The 24,708-nt window shown below is 52.5% G+C and overlaps 1 protein-coding gene across 3 annotated transcripts in view; it reads right to left on the bottom strand.

Moving 5' to 3' along the window:
- Window positions 1–24,708, bottom strand: part of BMP1 (bone morphogenetic protein 1) — a 46,009-nt gene that overhangs the window by 4,035 nt on the left and 17,266 nt on the right. For 2 of the 3 annotated variants that reach the window (XM_040242708.1, XM_040242699.1), the window contains exons 9-18: window positions 15,014–15,116; window positions 13,159–13,275; window positions 12,764–12,909; window positions 12,474–12,669; window positions 10,686–10,811; window positions 9,696–9,856; window positions 8,889–9,069; window positions 4,824–4,949; window positions 1,695–1,822; window positions 1,138–1,351 (exon numbers count right to left, since the gene is read on the bottom strand). In XM_040242708.1, the coding sequence (XP_040098642.1) occupies window positions 1,138–1,351; window positions 1,695–1,822; window positions 4,824–4,949; window positions 8,889–9,069; window positions 9,696–9,856; window positions 10,686–10,811; window positions 12,474–12,669; window positions 12,764–12,909; window positions 13,159–13,275; window positions 15,014–15,116 (1,498 nt within the window). Of the gene's footprint in view, window positions 1–1,137; window positions 1,352–1,694; window positions 1,823–4,823; window positions 5,631–8,888; window positions 9,070–9,695; window positions 9,857–10,685; window positions 10,812–12,473; window positions 12,670–12,763; window positions 12,910–13,158; window positions 13,276–15,013; window positions 15,117–24,708 lie in introns of all 3 variants that reach the window. The other variant, XR_005721395.1, reaches the window with a different exon arrangement.

Raw genomic sequence — 24,708 nt, 5'->3', positions numbered from 1 at the left:
ACCCAGAGCTATCTGGAGTTGCGGCTGTGCTTGGACTCCTCTCCCGCCTGCAATGACCCATCATCTCACACCCAGAGCAAGGCCCTGATCGTGTTTTGTCTTCTGTTGGAATTATCTGTCTGGGTCCCGTCTCACCCCCAGGCTGCAGGTTCCCAGGTGGGCAAGGTGAAGGGCTCATGGCTGATTCGTTTCCCCATGCCCCTCTGAGTCCCCTGCAGGGGGCCAGGGCTCCATAAAAAGTTGTTGAATAAATGAATGAGTAGATGCAGAGCAAATCCCTCAAGGACTGAGGTTTGTCTGCTTCGTTCATTTTGTGACCCACGCTCAGGATGTTATAACATACATGCTGCATGTCAATGAATGTCTGTAGGATGAATGACTGAGTGGATTTGGGGGGTGGGATGTGGATGGGCCACTGCACAGTCAAGTGTCCTGCCACTAGGGACTCCAGAGATTCCCTCCCCATCTCTGGGTTCTCTATCCCTTGTTGTTACTGCCCTGTTTTCTGACCTTCATACCCCAAATCAGGACTTACCCTCCTTTGCCCAGAAGGCTTACTTTGCTTTCAGTAATATTTTAAAAAATATTCAGTAAATATTTTTGGAGCACCTACTGGGGCCAAGAACTAGTCTAGTTGCTACAAAGACAGCAGGGTCAAGACAGAAAGTTCCTGCTCTGTGAAGGTTTACTTCTAGGGGGGCAAGGAGAGTAGATAATAAGCAAGTAAACAAATATATAAGATAATTCCAGTTGGTGAAAATAAGCACGTTGGTGAAAATAAAGCTGAATGATAGAAGACGGCATTGCTTTATATTAGATGTGCAAAGAAGGTCTCTATACTGAGGAGGCATTTGAGCTGAGTCTCAAATAATGAGATAGGGCAATGATTCCAGGGAAGATGATTTTAGGTGTTTCAAGCCAGAGAACTGCTGGTGCAAAGGTCCTGAGGCAGAAATCAGCTTAGCAGCCTTTAGGACATGCTGTTTCCCCACCTGGCCAGGGGCTGGGCCTGTCTGTCTTCAGGAGCTATTTGTAAACCCCCCATCCAAGCCCCCGGTCTGCATCTGAGACCAGAATCAGCAGATGCCTTCAGGACAAATGACTGCATGAGGGCACCTGGCCTGAAGTGGGGATCACCTGTGGAGTGGGACGCCTGGAAGCCCTTCCTCTGCACAGAGTTGTCAGAGTAGAAGCGCAGGAACATGCGGTTGCCGGTGGCCAGGACAGGCTCGGGTTTCTTGCTCCCGCAGAAGCGGCCCAGGACGGGGGCCTTGGAGTCACGCCCGTCATACACCTCCAGGTGGTCATAGGCACACTCAGGCTGGGACTCGATGTCCATCTCCATGAAGGTCTGGAGGGTGTGAGGGAGAACAGAGAATCAGGAATACGGCCAAGGGCAGGAGACGTGGGCAACAAACCAAGACCTCTGGACCCCAGTCTAGGACAGTGGCCGCTGCTGGTGGATGGGGAGAGGGAGGACCTAAGAACGGGGCAATGGCAGGTATACCCCACCATGATGCTGGGGAAAGGGCCTCGGTCCAGGCTAGACCTGCAGCTCCCACAGGGATGCTGGCCCTCTGGGCTCAGCCAGTCGCCAGCCTAAGGTGCTCTGAGTGACGTGAGGCTTTGGAGCTGATGGGAAGTAGGTGATACGTAGATGGCATGGAGGAGCAGGCCTGGGAGTGGCACCTTACCAGCTTGACCCGGTGCCCAGGGGTGCTAGAGATGGCCCAGGTACACTCCTTCTTGCTGGGGTACTTGTCAGGCCAGTTGGGACTGGTGATGGTGCCGCTGCTGGATGTCACCTTGTGGTCACAGCCCGCTGTGGGGAGGTGAGGCAGGGAAGGGGATCAGTGGGGACCCCTGGGTTCTAATGGCCCCTATGAAGAAAGGAAGGAAGCCGTTTCCTCCCTCCCACCCACTCCTTTCTTGCTTCTTTTGTCTTGCACTTAGAAATGAGCTGAAGGCCCACACGACTTGTTTTCTATTCAGCCATCCAGCCTGGGGAAATCTGGCTGCTTGGTTCCAAGCTGGCCCTCTCCTGGCAGCACCTATGGAAGCAGCCCTCCCAGGTAGCCTGTGGACCTTTGAGGCCATCTGGCCACACCTCCTCTGCCCCCATCCTCTGATCTCCTGCCATGCTTCCATATTCACAGAAGACTTTGGCACCTGACTCAGTTCTCTCCACTCCACTCCTGCCACCATCCTAGGTGACGTCAGCAAACCCGTGGAGGGTCCACCCACACGCTGACCTCCCCTGACCTTCTCAGTTCTGAGTTCTCACTTCCTTCCCCACGAGGCTCTGCCGTCACCCACAAATTCTTGGTGCTGGTGGCCACCTCTCATTCTTCCAGGGCACTCAGTGCCAGCGCACCCCCCTCCCCCATTTCCCTTAACACCTTGTCGACTTTAGAGAGACCTCCACGGTGTTGATCCTTCTGGTTTCTCCCAATACTTCCTCCTGGGTTTACTTACCTTGCTTCTCTATCAGCTGGACCACATGGCCCATCACCCCGATTGCTCATCAATGGCCATGCTTGAACTGTACCATCTTGGAAAACCCCATTTGTGGTCTCTAAGTGTGGCTGGGCCCCCACTGCTTGGTATTTTTTGGACTCACCCTTCACCAGCTCCATCTCTCACCTCCTCAGCTACGGCTCCAAACCTTTGGCCCTCTCCTCAACTCCCAGCTCCCCCTCCCAGCAGACCACCTCACCTCTTGCCTCCTGGGGAAAGGCAGAGTCTGCAAATATGAACAGCTTCAACTTCCTGACCCCTACCTGCAAACTCACCTTTCCACTCACCTTCCTTCCTGCCTCATCTCAGAGAAGGTGCCCCTCCCCCAGGCAGGAGTAGATTTTCCTTCCTGAGCTGGAGCTCACTGCTGCCCACCATCCGGGGACCTCTGTATCGCACATTACCCACGCTCGCTCTCTCTGCCAGCTCGTCCAGCCCACGAACCTTCCTACACTTTGCGCATCCTAAAACAACACTCCCTTCTGACTACCATCCCTCGTATCTCCCTTTTCTTCAAGAAAACGTGCAATGTCACGTTCTCACTGCTCATGACTCCTCGATCCATGGCAGTCTGCTTTCTGCCTCGGAAAAGCACAGCCTCACAACTCCAACTGAAATGCTGATGCTCTTTATTCCTTATCATCCAATCTGACAGGTCCCTCTGAGAAAAAGCCAGTGCACTGCTGGGATGAGAAGGAAAAAGGGGTGGGTGGTGTGCAGCCCACACAGCTACGCCTATAGTCAGAGGCTCACAGGATGAATGTAAGGCCGCCAGGGTCCAGAGAGGAACAGGGCCCTCTCGGGCTGTGTGGAGTTGCTGGTCTCCATGTTTGAGCTATGAGCTGCTTCTATTACTCATCTTCAGCTTTCCTTGTCCACACTCACTATCTCCCTACTTTTACTGGTATTCCCTGCCCTCTAATTTATTTCCACACCTGCTTCTCTTCCCAGCTAGATAGCAGTCTCCTAGAGAGCAGAGGGGTCCCCATCTTTAACTCCCCACAGAACTTTGCACGGTGCTGCACCCTCTGCGGGGGGGGGGTCAGGAAATACTGATTTGTTGCTAGCCCATCACTTGAGTAAGGAACCATGTGTGCTTCTCAAGTGACTCAGAGCCACACATAGGCTACCCTCCCAGGAATTTTACACCTGCTCCTGCTCTCTTGTTGACGCTGGTGCAGAAGGTTCCTTAGCAAAACCATCATTTTCATTGAGAGCACAGAGATGGCATGCAGTTTAGAAACAGCATCAGAAGAAGGTCCTCCCCCTAGCTAAAAGATGTGGGGGCTCCATGAGTCAGCTGAACTCCGTATCTGGGAGACTGAAGTGGGGGTGAAAAGCTCTGGAGTGTCTACTCAGTGCTTCAGCTGTGTTTATTCTAGTTGGCAGTTTATTTACTGGCACCTTGGTTGTCCACACAGTGACGGTGTGGAAGAGGCATCTGCCAGGCCCTGTGCTAAGTGCTCAAAGCAGGGGCTCGAAAGCTTAGGGCCACCTCATGAGTGAGACAGTTGAACTCAGAGGGGTGAAGGGACTGGCCCAAGAGCACACAGACACTCAAGGTCAAAGGCGAGTCTGCATTGTATAGCTGGGGACAGTGCATCGCCAGCTGGCACGGGCCACAGTGGTATTGATCAGAGGGAGCAGGCCAGGGTTGTATTGTGTACAAAGAGGAGGTATCACGTGATATGGGAGAGGACACGAGAACTGTTTTTGAGCTTCTGGAGAGCCTCAATGTCGGGGAGGCCGCAGCCCTGTTCCAGGTGTCCCTGGGGGTCAGAGTACGTGATCAGTCATGGTGACACACGTGATCGTGCTTGCTACGAGCCGGGCACTTCTCGGAGCACATCACAGTGTCGCCGCCCAACCAGGCAGCACCTACGAGCAAATCCAGGTGTGGAGGGAGGGATTCAGCAGCTCAGGGCCCACAGCTGGTTAAGAGGTGGGGCTAGGCCAGGCAGCCTGGCTCCAGAGCCCAGCTCTTCACCACTGTCCCAGCTCACCTCCCTGACAGAGGGAGGCTGGAACAAAGAGACACACCTGAACATGGATTTGAAGGAGCGCTAGTTACCAGATCAGCTTGACAACAGGGCCTGGGGGTAGCCGCAAGCCCCTCCCCTCTGTAAGTGTGTGTGTCTCGAATATTGCTGGTGGAGGGAGGAGCATGGAAGGCGAAACGAGGTGACCTCAGAGGCCACTCAGCTTCTTGAGTCCACACAGAGGCCGAGGGAGATGGCATCTCGGAGCCCTTTCCACAGTCTTGGTTCTCAGGCTGCCAGCTGGCCATGGGCACTCGGGCCACCTACCTTCCTTGCAGTCGTGCTTGTTGTCATGCAGAATGAAACCACTGCGGCACTGGCACTCGTAGCTGCCGAAGGTGTTGGCGCAGTCCTGCTGGCAGCCGCCGTTGTCCTTGGAGCACTCGTCCTTGTCTGCAGGGGAGCAAGCAAGGGAGGACCGGTCTGTGCACGGGCCGAGGGCCGTGGCACCCCAAGGGAAGTGGGGGGCCTGGCCGGGCATCCTCCCCACCCTGGGGGAGGCAGGGCAGGGAGCGGAGGTCAAGGCGATGGTGGGGGGTCCAGGGCACTGCCTCATGCAGAGCCAGCTGAGGGGGCCCAGCTGTGCGGAGAGAAAGTTGAAATGGACGGAGGGAGGGTTGGGGTCTGGAGCTGACCAGCATGGGCACCCTCTACCATTACCTGCTTACTGGACAGACGGACAAGTGGAAAAACAGACACATGGACAAGCAGACTGCAAGAGAAAGGAGCAGGACGCAGGGGTCCCTCTTTTACTTCACAACAGGAAATGTCACAGACACCATCAAAATGGGAGGGGGCGGGGGGCAAGGAGGGGCCCCTGTCCATGTGAGGGGGGTGGGGGCGAGGAGAGCACCAGTTCTGTCCGGCCAGAGGGAGGTGGGCCGGCAAGGCCGAGCGGAGGTGGGGGTGGGCGGCTGCAAAGCCCCCAGCCCATTCCGTCCAAGGTGAGGTTCCTGAGTAACAAAGAGTCCGGGAGGCCAGGCTGGCCTCACTGGGGGGTCCGGTTTCTTTTCTGCACTCGGAATTTGAGCTGGTGGGGGCGTCCCCGGGGGGGCTGCAGAGCTGGCCTCTTTTCTGAAACGAGAGAGAGAAGGAGAAAAGGGACCAGGGGGGTGGAGGGCGGGGGGCCAGGGAGGGAGAGCAGTGAAAACCAGGCCTGGATCCAAGGCGGGGGTCCATGGGCAGGGCAAGGGGCGGGGGGGGGGCAGCAGGACACACATGCAGGACGGCCATGTCCGGCGCAGCCAGGTCACGGAGGGGCAGCGGGGTAGGGGGGAGGCACAGCGACAGGGGACGGGTGGGAGGAAGCCTGCGGCAGGGACAAGGCCTGGGTGTGAGGAAGAGGCCGCACGCTGGGGAAGGAGACTGAAGTCTGGCAGAGGGGAGCGGTCCATGGGAAGGGGCCTGATTCAGAGCTTGGCTCTGTCCTGGTGCTGTGGCTACAGAGTGTGTTACAGACAGACACACCCTCACATCAACACAGCAACAGACACAGGATCCCTCACCCCGCACTGTCCTCCCGATCCGGCAGCACAGACACCCACCCACAGGGACACACACACACACATGTGCACAGGATACACACCAGCCCCTCTCACACAGACACCACATGCACACACATCGGCCACCAGCCACCTGTGCACATGTGCACACGCAAACAGATGCTGGTTGCTCACTCCTCACATGTGAGGAAGCACACACAGGTGCAAACACAGGGGGGACAGCTGCCCTCAGGTCCCTGCACGTAGCTACAAACAGAGACACACTCGAACGCAGAGACCCTGGGCTGACCAGCGACCTGCAGAGGGCTCATACATCCAGCTGCTCCGGCTCGGGTGGGTCTGAACACGCACACTCCCATGAACACAGAAACTAATACACAGAGAGACACATGGTCACAGGCACGCTGTACGTCACACACACATGTTCTCCAGTCTCTCCACAGTCATTTTGGGCACTGGGTGCCTGGCACGGAGGCAGGCATTCAGGGAAGGGGGTTGTGAGATGAACACAAGAATTCCAGAGATGAACCCCAAGCTAGAAAGATGCCTGCTGGCACTCACATGGCCAGGCAGGATCTGTGACAACAGGAGCCCTGTCCTTGGTCTCCCTTGGGAGAAGGGCCTGAGAGCTGGAGCATAGACTCGCAGGTGGCCTTGCTTATCCAATCCCCTCTCAGGCCAAGAAGGATCCAGAAAAACCCAAGGTCAAGAGGTGGAGTCGCCAAGTCCTTCCCCTGGTCTCCTAAGTTAGAGAACCATGGGGGACCCTGAGCGAGGGCCCTGTGGAAGCTGCCTTTGCACAAGCCCTGTGAAAATGTGGGGGTGGTTAGCACCCTACAACCCATCCTGGGAATTCACTGAGGAACACACTGGTGACCCTATGCTGGGAGCTTCAGGGGTTGCAGCTCCATGGAGTGAGCAAAGATTTTCCTGAAATTGACCCTCAAATCTTCCTTGTATTTCCCCTAAATACCAAGTATGATGCCTGGCACATTGTAGGGGTCAAAGAGATACTTGCCCAGTGAACAACTGAGTGGGAGAGTGTGGCTGAGTGCAGCAGTGAGAGCCTTGAGCCCTGAGGAGGGCCTGCTACAGTGCCTGGGGCGAGGCTCTGGCATGGTGGTGGTAGGGGTGGCCTCTTCTGGGAGCCAAGAATGCAGGTTGCAAGAAGGGCAGGAGCAGGGGTGGACACAGGCTGGGACAAGGAGATGGCACTCACCCTCCAGTGCCAAATGCCCCGGAAGGTGGCTGGGGTCACACTGAAGGTCTTCAGGCTCTCTCTTCTTCTTGCCTTATGGTCTCCTTGCTGGGTGTCCCAAAGTCCAAACAGCCCCTCTCCTGAGGGGCCAGAGTCAGGAGCCCCAGGGGGCCCTGAGGGCTGAACCTTGATGCCCAGTGGCGAGGGTCCTCTGCAGGTTTCTTGTGCAAAAGGGCACTGCATGTGTGCGTGCATGTGTGTGTGTGTGTGTGTGCGCGCGCGTGCATCTATGCAGGGCTGAGGGTGGGGGGCACACAGTGGTGTGCCAGGGCAGGGCAGCAACCATGGGTGGAGAGCCCTGGGCTCTAGGTCTGACAGATGCAGTCCTGGTCCCCCCGCCACCCCCCAAAACTAGAGCAACAGAAGGGCAGGAAGAGACAAGAGTAAGCAGGTAATGGTTTCTCTGGCGCCGAGCCCACCTCTGAGTATAGATGTTACATCCCCTCGGCCCTCTGGTGAGCACCTTGAGGAGTTCTGGGGGTGTCCCCAGGGAAGAGAGGGATCTGCATTGCGGGGTGGTCTCAGCCAGCAGTGGGGCCAGGGCTGGGGGCACTGTATGCAGAGCAGAGTGGCTGGCAGTGCCAAGCGGGGAACCAGTGCACAGGGGCAGTGCATGGGATCCAGTGGGGTAGGCGGGGGTGCAGGGCAGCCACAGGGGGCTCAAGGATGCAGGACTCCGGGCAGAGGAGGGGAGAAGGAAGGCGGCAGGGACCCGGCCGGGGGCTTCTGGCCTTTCTGCCACCCATGCCCGGCCCACTAGGTGTGCTAAGGACCCCTGGGCCACTCCAGCCAGTCCATGCCCCCCATCCCCCCCCCCTCCCACCCTAAACACTGTCAGTGTCCCAGGTCCTATTGCCTCCAGAAGACTACCAGCCTCCTCCCAGCCTAGCCCCAGGTGAAGGACTGGGGGTTACTAAAGCAGAGGAGAGGTGTCTGGGGACCCCTGGAGGTCTGCTCGGAGAGGCTGGGCAGGTGCTCTGACAATCACTGAGTCTGCCCGGAGATGGGGCCGTCAAAGGGACTGACCCCTAGCCTTACATGCAGCAGCTCTCAACAGACAAGTGCTGATTGGATCTGAATCCTTCCACTGTGGGTCCTGGGGAGTGGGGAGGCTTTGGGGTTGACGGGAGGGGCTCCTCATCTCTTGTGAAGCCCCCGTTATGACCCCACTTGGCACATGCAGGGTCTGATTAAAGATCCAACCACTGCCAGATAATCTGCCCCACAGTCCAACACAAACACCCTCCTCCTCTGCCTGGGGCAGTATCCACCTCACTGCGCTCCCTGTTCCCAGGGCTTGCCCTCTCTTGGAGCTCCTAAGCCCTGGAGTGCCCTCTCCCTTCAGTTCTGCAGGTGTATGTACTGCCCGGCCTCAGGGTGGCTCCCATACCGCTCTGAGGGCTCAGGAATAGAGGAGTTCAGGCAGGAAGGGGCTGGCCTGGTGGTGGAGGGCTAGTGGGGGGAGCAGGGGACAGACCGTGCCACCCGGCACCAGAGGGGCTGGGGAGTGCAGGGGGTGCAGCAGCAGTAAGAAGGGGAGGCAGGGCCTGAAGCGGGGCAGTCCAGGGTTACCTGAGAAGAAGTGGGCCTTGAAGCCCTTTTTGGAGACCGTATTGTCAGACTTGAACTCCACACGCATGTTGTTGTACTGGGAGGTGATGACCTCAGGCTTCTCAGAGCCGCAGAACTTGCCATGCAGCTTGGAGTCAGCCGTGAGTCCACTGCGCACCTCCACAAAATCGTACTTGCACACCTGTGGGGCAGCACAGCTCCAGGCCACCTCCTCCAGGAAGCCACTCCTGACCACCCCCACCTAGGGAGGCTCCTTGTTCTGTGGGTCCTTTTGCCTTTGCTATGTATGTGCTCAGTCATGTCTGACTCTTTGCCCCACAGACTGTAGCCAGCCAGGCTCCTCTGTCCATGGGATTTCCCAGGCAAGTATACTGGAGTGGGCTGCCATACCCTCCTCCAGGGGATCTTCCCAACTCAAGGATCAAACCCGCGTCTCTTGTGTCTCCTGTATGGGTAGGCGGGTTCTTTACCACTAGTGCCACCTGGGAAGCCTACATCTCTTTTGCCACATCTAATAATTAAAAAATGGTGCCACCCCCACCCCATCAGTTCCTCCTGTGCTCCCCACTCAAGCCCCCCAGCCCCGTCTCTCTCCAAAGGTGTCCGGACTCCATGGCCTTCATTCCCACATGCCACATGCTCCATGGCCTTCAGGGCCCTCCTCCCTGAGCCCCACTGCTCTCCTGAGGTGCTCTCCATCTCTACATCCTAAAGTGTTTCTTTCAGAGGGTAGGAAGCAGGCACTGAGCCGAGCTCCCACATCTTGGACCTCTCTGAGTCTCCTCAGCCCCTGGGGTGGGCACTTACGTCATTGCCCTCGGTCTCAAAGAAGTCGAACTGCAGGGAAATGCGGTACTGGGTGGGTGCCACCAGCTGCCAGATGCAGTTTTTGTTAGGGGGGTACTCCTTGGGCCAGCCCGGGCTGGTGATGGAGCCATTGAGCTTGGTGAGGAATCCGCCACAGGCAGCTGGGGGCACAAGGAAGGCAGTGTCACCCCCCGGGAGTCTCGGCTCTAGAGAAAGGGCACGAACACCGGCTGAGGTGCATGAAGGAGGAAGGAGGGCTTTGTGGATTCCCCAGCCCGAGGCGGGGGCTTGTGTCTGGTCTCTCTGGGGTAAAGGGGGAAGAGGCAGGGTGAGGGGGTGTCTTCAGAGTAGAGGGCGTTGAGGAGTTGTGTGGTCATTTCTATCTTCTCTGTGAGAGAACAGGCCAGGCACTTGCTTGGGCTGGGGGTGGGCTCCAGAAAGGCAGTGCAAGCGGGCAAAAAGTGCTGGGAGGGAGGCAGAGGGGACTGGCAGTGGGCGGGGAAGACAGGGAGGACTGGAAGGATAGCAGGGAGGGCTGGGGAGTGGGGACCAGGAGGCAGGGAGAAGGAACTGCTCAGAAGTGAGCAGAGAGAAGCCGGCAGCAAGATCAGGCTGAGCTGGAGTCAGCCAGATAGGGTTTCACTAGCCTCCTAGGAACATTTATAATGAGAGGCTGAAACTCAGTGCCTGTCCAAGAATTGCCAAATGGTGGATCACCACCTTCTGGTGGGTGATGAAATCAATCAAGATCAGCATTTAAAAGAAGAACAAGAATGAAAACAAAAAAACCCAAAGTACATCGCCCCTGGTCACAGTGTGTTTTGGGGGACTGAAATATACAATGTATTCCTCATCAACCAGTGGTGACCAAAGTGCCAGGGAATCCTAGTTTTTCCAGAAAAAGGTCTGTCTGAGGGGCATAAGAAACCCGGGCTGGCGGGTTTGGAAGGGGATAGGGCACAGGGTCCTGGGTGGTCTGGGGGCACTCACCCTCACAGCGGCGTTTATCGGGGGCCAGCTCGTACCCAGGGTCACAGCTGCACTTGTAGCTACCCAAGGTGTTGAGACACCGCTGCTCACAGCCCCCGCGGTTGGGCCGAGAGCACTCGTCCACCTCTGCGGTCAGAAAGCAAGGGTATCAGTGACTCCAAGTCTGGGACCCAGGGCCCTCTTCCTCCTGCCCTCTGCTTGAGAGCCAAGCCCAGGGTCCCTCAGGCTGCTGCAACCACTCCTAGCCCCATTCCAAGGGGAAGAAGTCAGTTGTGACCTTCCTTTGTCCACTCAGCTCCGAGGACAAGGGCTTCCCTGCCCCACCCAGCCTTCCATGGCTGCTCAGAACCCCACTTGGTCCCAAGGGCATCCGGCTGAAAACAGCCCCAAAGGCAGGCCCTGAAGGAAGGGACAGATGGAGCCCATGGAGCCTTCCTTCTGACCACACCAGCTGGGCTGGTGGCCACCTTCATTCACCGGTGTCCCTCCTGTGTCGTCCCTGACTGAGTACTATTCTTGCATCTCTCCTTCAATCCCTGTGTGAAGCTTGTGATGGAGGGGCTGTTGCTGTCCCCAGCTTAAAACAAGGAAAGGAAGTTTGGGCAGAATGTCCTCAATGCCCAGAATCACACCGATAAAAAGTCCACGCTGTCTTGCCTCCTTCCTGAGCTGCTATGGCACTTCCTGCCTCTGCCTCTCACCAACATCCCTTCTGCACAAACGTGTGGACTTTAAAGCAACTCTTCAATTACGTCAACTCTCAGTTGAGCACCTATCATGTATTGGCTACTTTTACCTAGGTGTGGTATTTACTCAACAAGGTATCATATGTAGTTATTCACCGGGACCTTTCCTGCCCAGTTAGGACATAATTTCAAGGACAGGGCGCCAGGGTCTGCACATCTCTAGGAGTGTGTTGAGTGAATGAATGAGATGGGAATGAAGCCACAGCAGCATAATTCACAATAGCTAAGGTGTCCACTGATGGATCAGGCTAAGGAAATCTGATCTGGAAACACAGTGGAATACTATTCAGCCTTAAAAAAGAGGGAAATTCTGCCATCCGCGACAACATGGGTAAACCTTTGGGACATTATGTTAAAATAAGCCAGTCACAGAAAATTAAACTGTACATGATTCCATTCACATGAGGTATCAAAAACAGTCAAATTCATAAAATTAAAGAGTGGAATGGTGGGTGCCAGGGCCTGGGGCATGGGGAGTCACAACTCAGAGGGCATAAATTTTCAGCCAAGGGACTTCCCTGGTGGCCCAGTGGCTCAGATGGTAAAGAATCCGCCTGAAGTGCAAGAGATTTGGGTTCAATCCCTGGGTAAGGAAGATCCCCTGGGTAAGGGCATGGCAACCCACTCCAGTATGCTTGCCTGGAGAATCCCATGGACAGAGGAGCCTGGCGGGCTACAGTCCATGGGGTCACAGAGTCAGACATGACTGAGTGATAACACTTACCCAGTGGTTAAGACTCCAAGTTTCTACTGGAGAGGGCATGGGTTGGGTTCAGTCCCTGGATGGGGAGCTTAAGATCTGCCATGCCATGCAGTGCAGCCAAAAAATAAATTTAAAATCATTGTTTAAAAAAGTTTCAGTCAAGCTGACAGAGCTGCACAGCACTATACCTGTGCTGAATTGTATACTCAGTTGTGTTCTGAGTGTAGCTCTCACACTAAGTGTTCTTACCACAGGCAAATAAAATTAAGAAAAAGAAGGACCAAAGAGGATGGGTTGGCCACAGGGGCGGGCATGGTGGGGCAGCAGGAAAGGAGGCACCTTTGAAAAAGTTGACGGCAAAGCCAGCCTTGTTAATGGACCCGTCAGAGACGAACTTGAGCCAGAGGCGGCTGGACGTGCTCTTGATGTCGTCGGGCTTCTCGTAGCCGCAGTAGCGCCCGATGAGCGTGCTGCTCTCGCTGTGCCCATCCCGCACCTCCAGGTAGTCGTAGGCGCAGCTGTCGTGGCGCTCGATCTGGGGGAGACAGTGGGGGGCTCATTGGCAAGAGGAGCCCTGGTGGTCCAGACCCAAGCCCTGGAAGCCCTCAGGAGGGGGGTCCCTGACCCACCTCAAAGGACTGGAAGGTGAGGCCCACGTGGAAGCCCTCAGACACCTGGATCCGCCAGACACAGACTTTGCTGGGCCGGTAGTCATCCGGGTAATTGGGCGATTGGATGTGGCCATTGTCCTTTTTCACATCGCCCCCGCAGATGGCTTTGGGGACAAGGGACAAGGTGGGGAAGAGGGGAGTATTGGTCAGAATGCTCTGAGCTCCTTTTTCCTTCTTCCAGTCCCACCCACATTCCCTAGCCTCCCAGGGTCCCAGGCCCCAGCCAATCCCATTGGGATCTCTGCTTCCTCCCTCAAGGGGCCTTGGCCTTACCCATGGGGTGCCAGGAGGGAGTGGCTCTAGGGTGTCCAGGGACCCCCACCTCCAACTCCCCTCTCCCCTTGCCTCAGTACCTTCATAGACTGCAAAGAAGCCCTTCCCGACCCAGTTGCTGCTGCTGCGGAATTCAACCCAGAGGCGGCTGTCGGTGGAGACGATGGGCTCAGGGAGTTTGCCCCCACAGAAGCGGCCTGCACAGATGGGGCAGACAGAGGGCAGTGAGGCTCGAGGGCTACAATTCCAGGGAGCCCGCCCCATCTCTGCGGGCGGGTGTTGGACCCTGGTCTGCCCTTGACACACATTCTCAAGACCGCACACATTCCAGTTGGCCTGTATCTGATCCAAGGTCCAGTATGGCCTTAAAGAGCCAGAGGCCACTCTAGAAGATTTCATGCACTTGAGGAAAAGGATAGGAAGGAGTCTGTGTCTAGAAGGAAAGAGATTCCTCACCATAACCAATGGTGCTATTGTTTAGTCACTAATAGCAGTTTAGTCACTGCTATTGTTTATTGTTTAGTGCTATTGTTTAGCCCCCTACTCTTCGTGATCCCATGGACTATAGCCTGCCAGGCTCCTCTGTCCATGGGATTCTCTAGGCAAGAATACTAGAGGGGGGTGCCATTCCCTTCTCCAGGGGATCTTCCCAACCCAGGGATCAAACACACATCTCCAGCACTATAGGCGGATTCTTTACCGCTGAGTTACCAGGGAAGCCCATAACCAAGGATACCTGTGTTTTATTTATTGACACTTTTTAAAAAGAGCATTATCATCGTTACCTATCTTTCCTTACTTGCTATCCATGCTAACAAGCAATAACCAAAAGCAAACACAGCTTTCTTCACCTATGACAAAATGTTGTCATTTGCTCAAATGCGGGGGGTGCCATAGGAGCCCAGATAAACCCCTGAATCCAGGAACTGGGCAGAAAATGCTTTATTTGACGTAAAACCTGACAAGAATCCACGTAAACGGGTGAGGTTGGCCATCTGTGAAATCCTTTGTAGTCAAGAATCAACTTGGGATGATTTGTGTGTTCCTAGTAAGATGGGTGTTTTCCCAGCTTTTGGCAGGGGACGGGGGGTGCTGCCCTAGGAATGCAAGTTGTGGAAAAGAAACTGCAATCTTGGAAACACTCACACTTCATAGCAGGAAGTATCATAAAGACAGCTGCTTTGGGTGACTAATAAGAAATAGGCCAACATCAGAAACAAACTGGGGGGAAGGGGTAAGAGATGGTTAGTGAGGACTTGTCAGCCTGCTTCAGGCACAAGCTACAGGGCAGAAGTTCTACAGCTAATGAGCAGTCCCGAGCCACTTAGGATCAGGTCCAGATTGGAGAAGGAAAATTCAGATAGCCCCTCAGGCTCTATGTCCATTACAGGATCTTCTGTCCTGTGGTTCTGACCCACTCATCCCCGACTTACCCACTCCCCCACCCCTACCGCCCTACCCCAAGACAAAGTATCCTGTGCAAACAAGTTTGGGCCATTGTGCCAGGAATGCAGGCCTCCATGATGCACCAGGCTACATCGTGGGCACCCTCAGGCCACATCTCGCAAACAAGAAACAGAGCCTCTGACATTGCCCAGATGAGCAAGAGAGCCTGGAGCTGAGAAGATGGGCCTGTCCATCTCCCTCTGTTACCTGGTGTGACTCCCCACCATGCACACTGATAAGCCATCATCTGCGAGAAGCCCAGAAGCCATACCAAGGTCTCCACAAGGTCCAGACTAGGGAAGGGACTTGCCCAAAGTCACACACTTTGCGATGGAGCTGGCAGCACTGACTACACAAGGACTCCGGGCTTCCACGCCATGGTGCTGCCCTTGGCCAGGTGTTGGTGTCAGGGAGGATGCAGGCTGTGATGTGAGTAGTGATACCAAGGATTCGACTGCGGAGTGGGCAAGGCGAGACTAGGGCCCATACCTCGAAGGGGCGCCTTCCTCCAGAAGCCGTCTCGGACCTCCACGTAGTCATACCAGCACAGGCGGCTACGGTACAGGTCCATGGACGTGAAGTTCAGAATGATCTGGCAAATGGGGGAGGAAGAAGGTTACACTGCTGCCCATGCTTCGCTGACTTCACCCATCAGTCCCATGACCACTGCCTGCCTTGTAAGGCCATCTGCCATGGGTTATAAATAGTTAAAAGTTCTAGAACTTCCCTGATGGCCCAGTGATTGAAGACTCTACCTGCCAATGCAGGGGACATGGGTTCAATCCCTGGTCCGGGAAGATCCCACACACCACAGAGCAACAAAAGCTCGTGCTCCACAATTACTGAGTCTGCATGCTGCAACCACTGAAGCCTTCACACCCTAAAGCCTGTGCTCTCCAACAAGAGAAGCCACTGCAGTGAGAAGCCTGGGCATCACAACAGAGTAGCCCCCGCTTGCCATGACTAGAGAGAAAGCCAGTGCTCAGCAACAAAGACCCCAGCGAAGCCAAAAATAAATTAAAAAAAAAAAAGTTAAGAGTTCCAAAAAGGAGCTCCTGGCACAGAAATGTCCCTCCTCCCCAGCCATCTGCCAGTTCTAGTCAGCATTCTTCCCAGACATCCCGGGCCAGTCCTCACTTAAAATGCACGACCTCACTGAATATATGTTTGAAACCCAGGGTCTCATTTTACTGATCTCCTTAGTTAAGGAGCCGTTGCTTAGGGTTACACAAACCTAGCTCTTCTCGTGGTCAACTTAAATAATATAAATTACAACATCTTTAGAGGGAAGAGGTCTCCTTGGTGATAGGAAGGGCCCAGGACAGTATTTGGGTACTGGGGGGTCTGAATGGGAATCAGGATCCAGAGAGGAAGAGCAGAGGTCACCTATCATCATATATTTATTAAATGCTGGTCCTGAGCAGGGGTCATGCTGACCGCTGAGGAGAACATCAGGTCTGTATGCCTCCCATGAATGGGTTTAAGATAGTCAACTAAACAGTATAGTTGAGTATACACACACACGCACACACACACACACACACACACATCTCTATCAAGGAAGTTAGGATTTAGAAGAATAAGACATGCATGAAAAGATCACCTAATGAGGGACTTCCCTGGGGTCCAGTGGTTAAAAATCCTCCCTGCAATGAAAGGGGATGCAGGGGAACTAAGATCCCACACGCCTCAGAGGAACTGTGGCCATGTGCCACAACTATTGAGCCTGCAAGCCACAACTAGAGAGTTTGTGTGCTACAGTGAAAGATCCCACCTGCTGGAACTGAGACCTGAGGCAGCCAAATAAATCATTTAAAAAAAGCATAATGTTAAAAAGACCACTGAGTGAAAACCCAGTCATTTGAGCCTGGGTTTGAATCTCATCTCTGCATTTCTTGCTGTGAGTCCTTGGGTAAATCACTTGACCTCTCTGAATCTCAGTTACCTAGTACGTAAAACGAGGAAAGAAATCCCACCCTGACACAGCCCTTGATGGGTATAGGCACTGCCCTAAGCACCTTCTGCACATACTCATTTCAGCCTTTGAACTCATCAAATGTTCATTGGTAAGTACCAAGTCTCCCCAGGAAGTGGGCTCATGAACAGGTAGAGAAGCACACTTTCTTGCTTAGTAGTTTCTGGAGCGAGCCCTGAAGCTTGCTGTGCTTTCTGGGTCCAACAAGCAGGGACTCCAGAGAATGCCCCCCTGCCCATCTGCAAGGCGTGTACAGTGAGCATGCGAAGCTACAAGGGGCTCACCTGTTAGATGCAAACTAGATTCCCTGCTGGAGGAGAAAGGGACAAGGGAGTCCATCTCCCCTCTGGCTCCCTGCAATGTAAGAGGCAGACAGAGTGGAGGCTGGAATGAAAAAGATCCCATAGCTTCCAGGATGGCTGAGATGATAAAGAATCTGCCTGCAAAGCAGGAGACCCAGTTTCAATCCCTGGGTCAGGAAGGTCAGGAAGGTCAGGAAGATCCTCTGGAGAAGGGAATGGCAACCCACTCCAGTATTCTTGCCTGGGAAATTCCATGGACAGAGGAGCCTGGTGGCTACAGTCAGTGGAGTTGCAGAGAGTCAGACATGACTGAGCGACTAACACACAGAGTAGAGGCTGCAATGAAAAAGATCCCACAGCAGGCGCTGGCAGCTGCTGTCTGCAGCCAAGGTCAATGCTACCACTGGTCCAAGAAGAGCTCCTGGCTTATGGTCACTTTAGCACCAACCCCGTCAGAACTCCTCGTGATTTCACCATCGACTTGCAAGATCCTTGCCATTTCCTGACTTCTGCATTCCCTGTCCTCCTCTCCCACCCTCTCTCTGCCCCTTCCCAGCCAACACATCATGCCCTAAATCTTGTTAACATCCTCAGTCTCAAACCCAAGGACCCCATTCTCTGTCCACGTGGCCCATTCTTTCCCCACTCATTCCCTCTATGCCATAGAGCCCAATGCTTCCAATTCACTACAAACTTCAATCTACTGAGTCCATCATATTTTCACTGCTTTTCACCCCCATTTATTCACATGCCATCCTGACCTAGCTTGGAATCCATGGTCCACCCTTTATCTTTTCTTTTGATTCATATCTGAGTTTAAATATGTTTGTGTTGGTGAGGCTTTCATTAATTTTGCTGCTTTGATGTAATCAAGTGGGATTACAAGAGGTAATCAAGTGAGATCATGTTTTGAAAATATGAGTACACCATATTACTCTTTTTTTTTTTGGACACACTGCACAGGCTTCCCAGGTGGTGCTAGTGGTAAAGAACCTGCCTGCCAATGCAGAGGTTATAAGAGACATGGGTTCAATCCCTGGGAAGATCCCCTGGAGGAGAGTATGGCAATCCACTCCAATATTCTTGCCTGGAAAATTCCACAGAGGAGCCTGGTGGGCTACAGTCCATGGGGTCATGAAGAGTTGGACACGACTGAATTCACACAGCTTGCAGGACCTCAGTTCTCTGACCAGAAATTGAACCTGGGCCATGGCAGTGAGAGCCTGGAACCCTAACCAGGCTACCAGGAAGCCCTTCAAAAGCACACTACATTACTCTTGATGATGATTAATCATCATCGGGAGTATCATCATGATACTTTGGAAAAACTGAAGTTGAAAATCTGCTCCAGCTCTTGCTCTAGAGCCAGTGTCTTACCACCCAATATTTTATCTTTTCAGAAAATGATCAAATGTGACCACAGAGGAAGTTTAATTCATTATGGAATCTTCGGGGCATGGCACATAGTCGTTGCTTAGTAAACATTTCTTGACCAGGATTTTGCTTTCTAGAATTTGTTCTACAGAGAAACTTGCCTAAGTGTATAAAGATATAAGTGTCAAGGTGTTTATTTTGGTAGTAATGAAAGGTTGGGAAAACTTAGATCAGCGTCCATCAAGAAACCTGCAGGATGGGCTTCCCTGGTAGCTCGGTCATAAAGAATCCTCCTGCCAATGCAGGAAGCATGGGTTCAGTCCCTGGTCTGGGAGGATCCCACAAGCTGAGGAACAACCTAGCCCAGTCACCACAACTACTCTGCTTGTGCTCTAGGGCCGGGGAACCACAACTACGGAGTCCACACGCCACAAGCCTGAAGCCTGTACACCTCGAACCCATGCTCTGCAACGAGAGAAATCATTGTAACGGGAAGCCTATGCACGGCAACTAGAGTGCAGCCCCCACTCACTGTAGCTAGAGAAAAGCCCATGCACAGCAATGAAGACCCAGCACCATCAAAAATAAATAAAAATAAAATTATATATAAAAAAGAGACCTGCAGGGGGTGATTAAATAATTAAATTGAGATGATGGGATGCCAAGCAGCCTCAAAAGTGATTGGGGTAGATAATATATGTGCTGACATAGACCGATGACCATGATTTATTGTTGAATGAAAGGCAAGTTACACAAGACCACACACACACTAAAAGGGTCTGGAAGGACATCCCAAGTGTTACCAATGCTTAGTTATCTCTGAGGAGTGGCATTCAAAGGATAATCAAATGGAGAAAGTTCATTTTTTACCTTAGGCATTTCTATATTGCTCAAAATTTTAATAACATGCATATGTTATCTTTATATCTAGCACACAACAAAAATATCTTTTAAAGAGTTGCTGGATGGGGCTTCCCTGGTGGTCCAGTGGTTAAGAATCCACCTGCCAATGCAGAGGACACGGGTTTGATCCCTGGTCTGGGAAGATTCCACATGCAACCGAGCAACTAAGCCCGAGAGCCACATCTGCTGAAGCCTGTGCTCTGTAGCAGGAGGAGCCACCACAATGAAAAGCCCGCGCTCTGCAACTAGAGAGGGCCCGTGTGCAGCAACGAAGGCCCACCACGGCCAACAAAGAAAATCAGTCTTAAAAAAAAAGAGTGGCTGGATGGAAGAAGGAATGCAGAGGGCCAAGGGAGGGCTTCTTGGCTCCTAAACTTACTCTCTTAACCACTACTCCACGTGGCTTCTCTGAGCCTGCCAATCAAGTCTGCTCAGCAGCTGCAGGGAGAACAGCAGCCACTTTCCCTTCTTCCCCAGAAACAACCGTGACTCTGTACAGGACGGATGCATTCAGGCCCCCCAAAAAGAAACCACGCCCGGCTGGCAGACCCCTACCGGGCCAACCTGAGACCTTCCACGGGCAAGAGGAAGCAGAGGTCACCACAAGTAGGAGGAAGAGACCTGGGCTGGCGGTCAGGCGCATCTCATAGGGAGGTGCAGCTGTGGCTATATTGAGACCGGAGGTGTCTAATTAAGAGTTGTAACAACTTCTGTCGTGTGGAAACAGCTGTGCTCTGGTGGCAGGGGCACTGCCCTTTGCCAAGGAAAACCTGGCCAGCTCTGCCACTTCCTAGCTGGTGACTCTGGCCCAGAGCCTGACTTTGGGCCTCGCTGTCTTTGTCTGAAAGATGGAGGCGATCATAAGGATTCCACTGGGGAGTCATGGGGAAAATGCGATAGGGGTGCAAAGTCCCAAGGTGAACCCTGTGGGAAGTATTCTTCGTGCGTGTTGAGTGGTCTCAGGGAGGAGCTGGGAGAACACATCAATCCTCGGAGACCAGTTGGCTGGCCTCAGGCAGATCTTAGGCCCATCATTGAACTCCTCTGTTTCCTTATTTGTAAGATTCAATTCAATTCAATTCAGTCGCTCAGTCGTGTCCGACTCTTTGCGACCCCATGGACTGTAGCCTACCAGGCTCCTCTGTCCATGGGATTTTCCAGGCAATAGAACTGGAGTGGATTGCCATTTCCTTCTCTAGGGGATCTTCCCAACCCAGGGATCGAACCCGGGTCTCCCGCATTGTAGACAAATGCTTTACCATCTGAGCCACCAGGGAAGTCCATTTGTAAGATGGTAATGGTAATAGTGAGCTTCCCTGGTGGCTCAGCACTAAAGAATCCACCTGCCAATGCAGAAGACATGGGTTCAATCTATGGGTCAGGAAGATTCCCCTGGAGGATGAAATGGCAACCCCCCCCCCACCCAGTATTCCTGCCTAGGAAATCCCATGGATGGAGGAACCTGGTGGGCTACAGTTCATGGGGTCACAAAGGAATTGGACAGGACTTAGTGACTAAACAACAATGACAACAACAAATGGTAATAGTACCTGCCTCATAGAGTTTAGGGAAATTAAATTATTACATGTAAAATTTAAGACCTTGTCTGACACTGGGGTCAAACATACGTGTCACACATCCGTATGGCAGTGTATGCCACTCAATATATGTGGATTTTACTCCTAGAGTTGAGTTTAGATAGTCTGATATTTGGGTCACAATATGGTCCACACCAGAATCCAGGAAAATAGATGGAGGCAATTGAGGCACCCTCCGGTACTCTTGCCTGGAAAACCCTGTGGATGGAGGAGCCTGGTGGGCTGCAGTCCATGGGGTCGCTAAGAGTTGGGCACGACTGAGCGAGTTCACTTTCACTTTTCACTTTCATGCACTGGAGAAGGAAATGGCAACCCACTCCGGTGTTCTTGCCTGGGGAATCCCAGGAACAGAGGAGCCTAGTGGGCTGCCATCTGTGGGGTCGCACAGAGTTGGACATGACTGAAGCGACTTAGCAGCAGCAGCATTCATTAATCAGTTCAGTTCAGTTCAGTTGCTCAGTTGTTTCCGACTCTTTGCGACCCCATGAATCGCAGCACGCCAGGCCTCAATAGATCAGGACTATAGAATGGCCCAGGTGGTGCTGAGGTAAAGAATCCACCTGCCAATGCAGGAAGGATGGGTTTGATTTCTGGGTCAGGAAGATCTCCTGGAGTAGGAAATGGCAACTCACTCCAGTATTCTAGCCTGGAAAATTTCAGGGACAAAGGAGCCTGGCAGGCTAGTCCATGGGGTCACAAAAGTCAGACATGACTGAGCACACACACACACACACACACACACACACACACACAGAATGATAGTAGCAGCTAACACTGAATTCCTACTATGTTTAGGCAGTGCCCTATAAGCATCTTATGTACATTAACTTGTTTAACCCTTGTTATCAACCCCATGAGGGAGGTACTATCACCAGGCCCATTTTACAGATGGGGAAACAAAGGCTCAGAGAGCATAAGCAACTTCCCCAACATCACATATCCAGTAACGAGCACAGCTGAGGGACTTTCCTGATGGTCCAGTGGCTAAGACACTGTGTTCCCAAAGCAGGGTGCCTGGGTTCGATTTCTGGTTGGGGAACTAGATCCCACATGCTGCAACTAAAGATCCCACATGCCGAAACTAAGACCAGGCACAGCCAAATAAATACAAATAAACATATATATTAATTTTAGAATTGCAGTGCTAAAGAAGATGCTTGAGAGTCCCTTGGACAGAAAGATCAAACCAGTCATCCTAAAAGAAATCAACCTTGAACATTCATCAGAAGGACTGATGGTGAAGCAGAAGCTCCAATACTTTGGCCTCCTGATGTGAAGAGCCAGCTCACTGGAAAAGACCCTGATGCTGGGAAAGACTGAGGGCAGGAAGAGAAGGGGAGACAGAGGATAGATTGCAGGATGGCATCACTGGCTCAATGGACATCAGTTTGAGCAAACTCCAGGAGATAGTGAAGGACAGGGAAGCCCGGTGTGCTGCAGTTCATGGGGTTGCAAAGAGTTGGACGTGACTTAGCTACTGAACAACAACGAATATATATATTTAAAAAAAGAACACAGTTGAGAGTCAAACCTAGAGCTTAAATTCTGGCTCTTAAATTTATGCCCTTAACCTCTATTCCCTGTGGCCTCCCCAGGCCTACCAATCAGTTCTGCCCAACAGCTGTACAAAGAAAGAGCATCAGCTTTCCCTACATCTCCTCGATGCCCCATGCCCTTCAGTGCCCAAGAAGAGAGACTTAGGGGTGGACTCAGCCCAGACCTTGCAGAGGAGGGAGGAGATGGGTCATCTCTGCCCAGCTGGGGAATGGGAAGTAGGGGTCAGGGAAGGCCTTACAGAGGAGGCAGAATTTGGGCTGGACCTTGAGGAAGAGTCAGGATGTCGGAAAGTAGGGACAGGAAGGAGGGTGGAGACACCAAATCCAAAAAACATTGTATATTCTTATCTTCTTGGCTACCCTGCAACAATTGACTCTGGTGTCCTGAAACCACTCTCCTGCTCATAAAGGAGTTCCCTTTGTTGCCTGGGAGACACTGTAAATACTCTTCAGGGCAGCTGCTAATCACTTGCAGCGTAAAGGCTTAGGGATCCTCAGAGAAGTCCTCCAAAGTGGCTCTTTCATCTGTTTGACATCACCGAGACTTGCGTGATTGTACAAGATAAGATTCACATATCACGTGCATTGCTGGCAATAAGCTGAGAACTGGGAGGCAAGTGAAAAACAACATCTCCATGAGCCAAAAAGATGTCAAAGTCCATTTGCTAATGCAGTTTGATTTATTTAAGGTTTACTGTTGAAAGAGTAGACTTTGGAGTCAGATAGCTAGAATTGAGTGCTGGTTCCACCACTGCTACCAGAGCAGACTTGGCCAGGTCTACTTCTGCCCTTTGAGCCTCGAGACCCTCTTCTCTCCAACAGGGATAACAGTACCTACATCACAACACTGCTGTGAGGAATAAAGAGATCATGCAAATAGGATGCCAATACTTTGCACATAATCGGCCACAGGGAGCGGCTGTGACAGCTTTATGATGCCATCTTCTTCTATTCTCCCCAGCCTTTAAATGTTTCTGTCCCTGACAGTTCCATCTTTCGTTCAGTTATAATTCTATGGTTTCAACCAGGACCATGGGTATACTTTGTGTGTGTGTGTTAGTAACTTAGTCGTGTCTGACTCTTGTTGACCCCATGGAGTGTAGCCTGCCAGGCTCCTCTGTTCATGAAATTCTCTAATTGTGCCTTGGTTAATCTGAATTTTTTTTTTTTTTTAATCTCTAGCCTACTCCCAGGAGCTCTAGGCACACCGCTGAAAAAGGATGGTGAGTCTTGTGGGAATTATGGAGGGAGCAGGCTCAAGGCATACAGAGATTTTTCTAAGGCAAGCCCACATGTCCACTAGAGTCGGGGTCCCCACCCTAATTGCCAGTCCATGGCCTGTTAGCTATATTGTAGGAGGTGAACAGCAGGCAAGTGAGTGAAGTTTCATCTGTATTTACAGCTACTCCCCATTGCTCACATTATTCCTTGAGTTTTATCTCCTGTCACTTTAGCCATGGCATTAAATTCTCACAGGAGAATGAACCCTATTGTGAACTGCGCACGCAAGGGATAGAGGTTGTGCACTTCTTATGAGAATCTAATGCCTGATGATCTGAGACACTGATGCTAGTGCCAGGGAGTGGCTGCAAATACCATCATTAGCACAATAAACGCGGTGCACTTGAATCATCCTGAAACCATCCCTCCCACCCCGGGCCGTGGAAACACTGTCTTCCATGAAACCAGTCCCTTGTGCCAAAAAGGTTAGGAACCCCTGCTCTGGAGACTAGGGCCAGCCCATATCAGCCCAGAGCAGGAAGGGAAGAAGTGGGTCCTGACAAAGTTGCCCTATGCCTTCTGACAAAGCAAACCTCCTAAACAGGAAAGAAAGGATGCTCTACCCTTCTCAGTGCTCCTCAGGGCCAGGGACTATCTCGGGCACCTGTCCATCTCCGGTGCCAGGCCCAGCGCCAGGCACAAAGTGCCCAGACAACACTGTTGCTGAAGGGCACTTACGTAGTTGTTTGAAGAGCGGAATAGGCTTTGGAATACACATAGTACTACAATCACAGACTCTGATATCATAATCCAGATTCTACGAGATCCTGGGCAAGTTAGTTTTTCTAAGTTTGCTTTCTCATATACAAAATGAAGCCAACAGGAATTCCCTGGCAGTCAGGTGGTTAGGCCTCTGTGCTTTTACTCCAAGGGCTCGAGTTTGATCCCTAGTCAGGGAACTAAGATCCCACAGGCTGCATGGTACAGCCAAAAAAATAATAATAATATGGCTAACATTAGCACCCAGCCTTTAACGTTGTGGGGCTAACTAAAAGACATAACACAAAGAATTTAACATGTGCCTGGCCAATCATTATGCTCAGTAGTCATTACATGTTGTTATTATCTGTGGTAAGATTTCAAAATTCCTCAGTAGAGGAATGGAAGAATCCAGGGCAAGGTCAGTATGAGACAGCAAAAAGGACTGCAATTTTTAAGTTAGATTCAGAACAAGGAGAAGAACAAGGAAGGGGTG

Source organism: Oryx dammah, unplaced genomic scaffold (assembly GCF_014754425.2).
Source record: "Oryx dammah isolate SB20612 unplaced genomic scaffold, SCBI_Odam_1.1 HiC_scaffold_1, whole genome shotgun sequence".
Lineage (NCBI taxonomy): Eukaryota > Metazoa > Chordata > Mammalia > Artiodactyla > Bovidae > Oryx > Oryx dammah.
The sequence above is the reverse complement of the archived record's forward strand: the minus strand, read 5'-3'. Positions and strand labels throughout refer to the sequence as shown.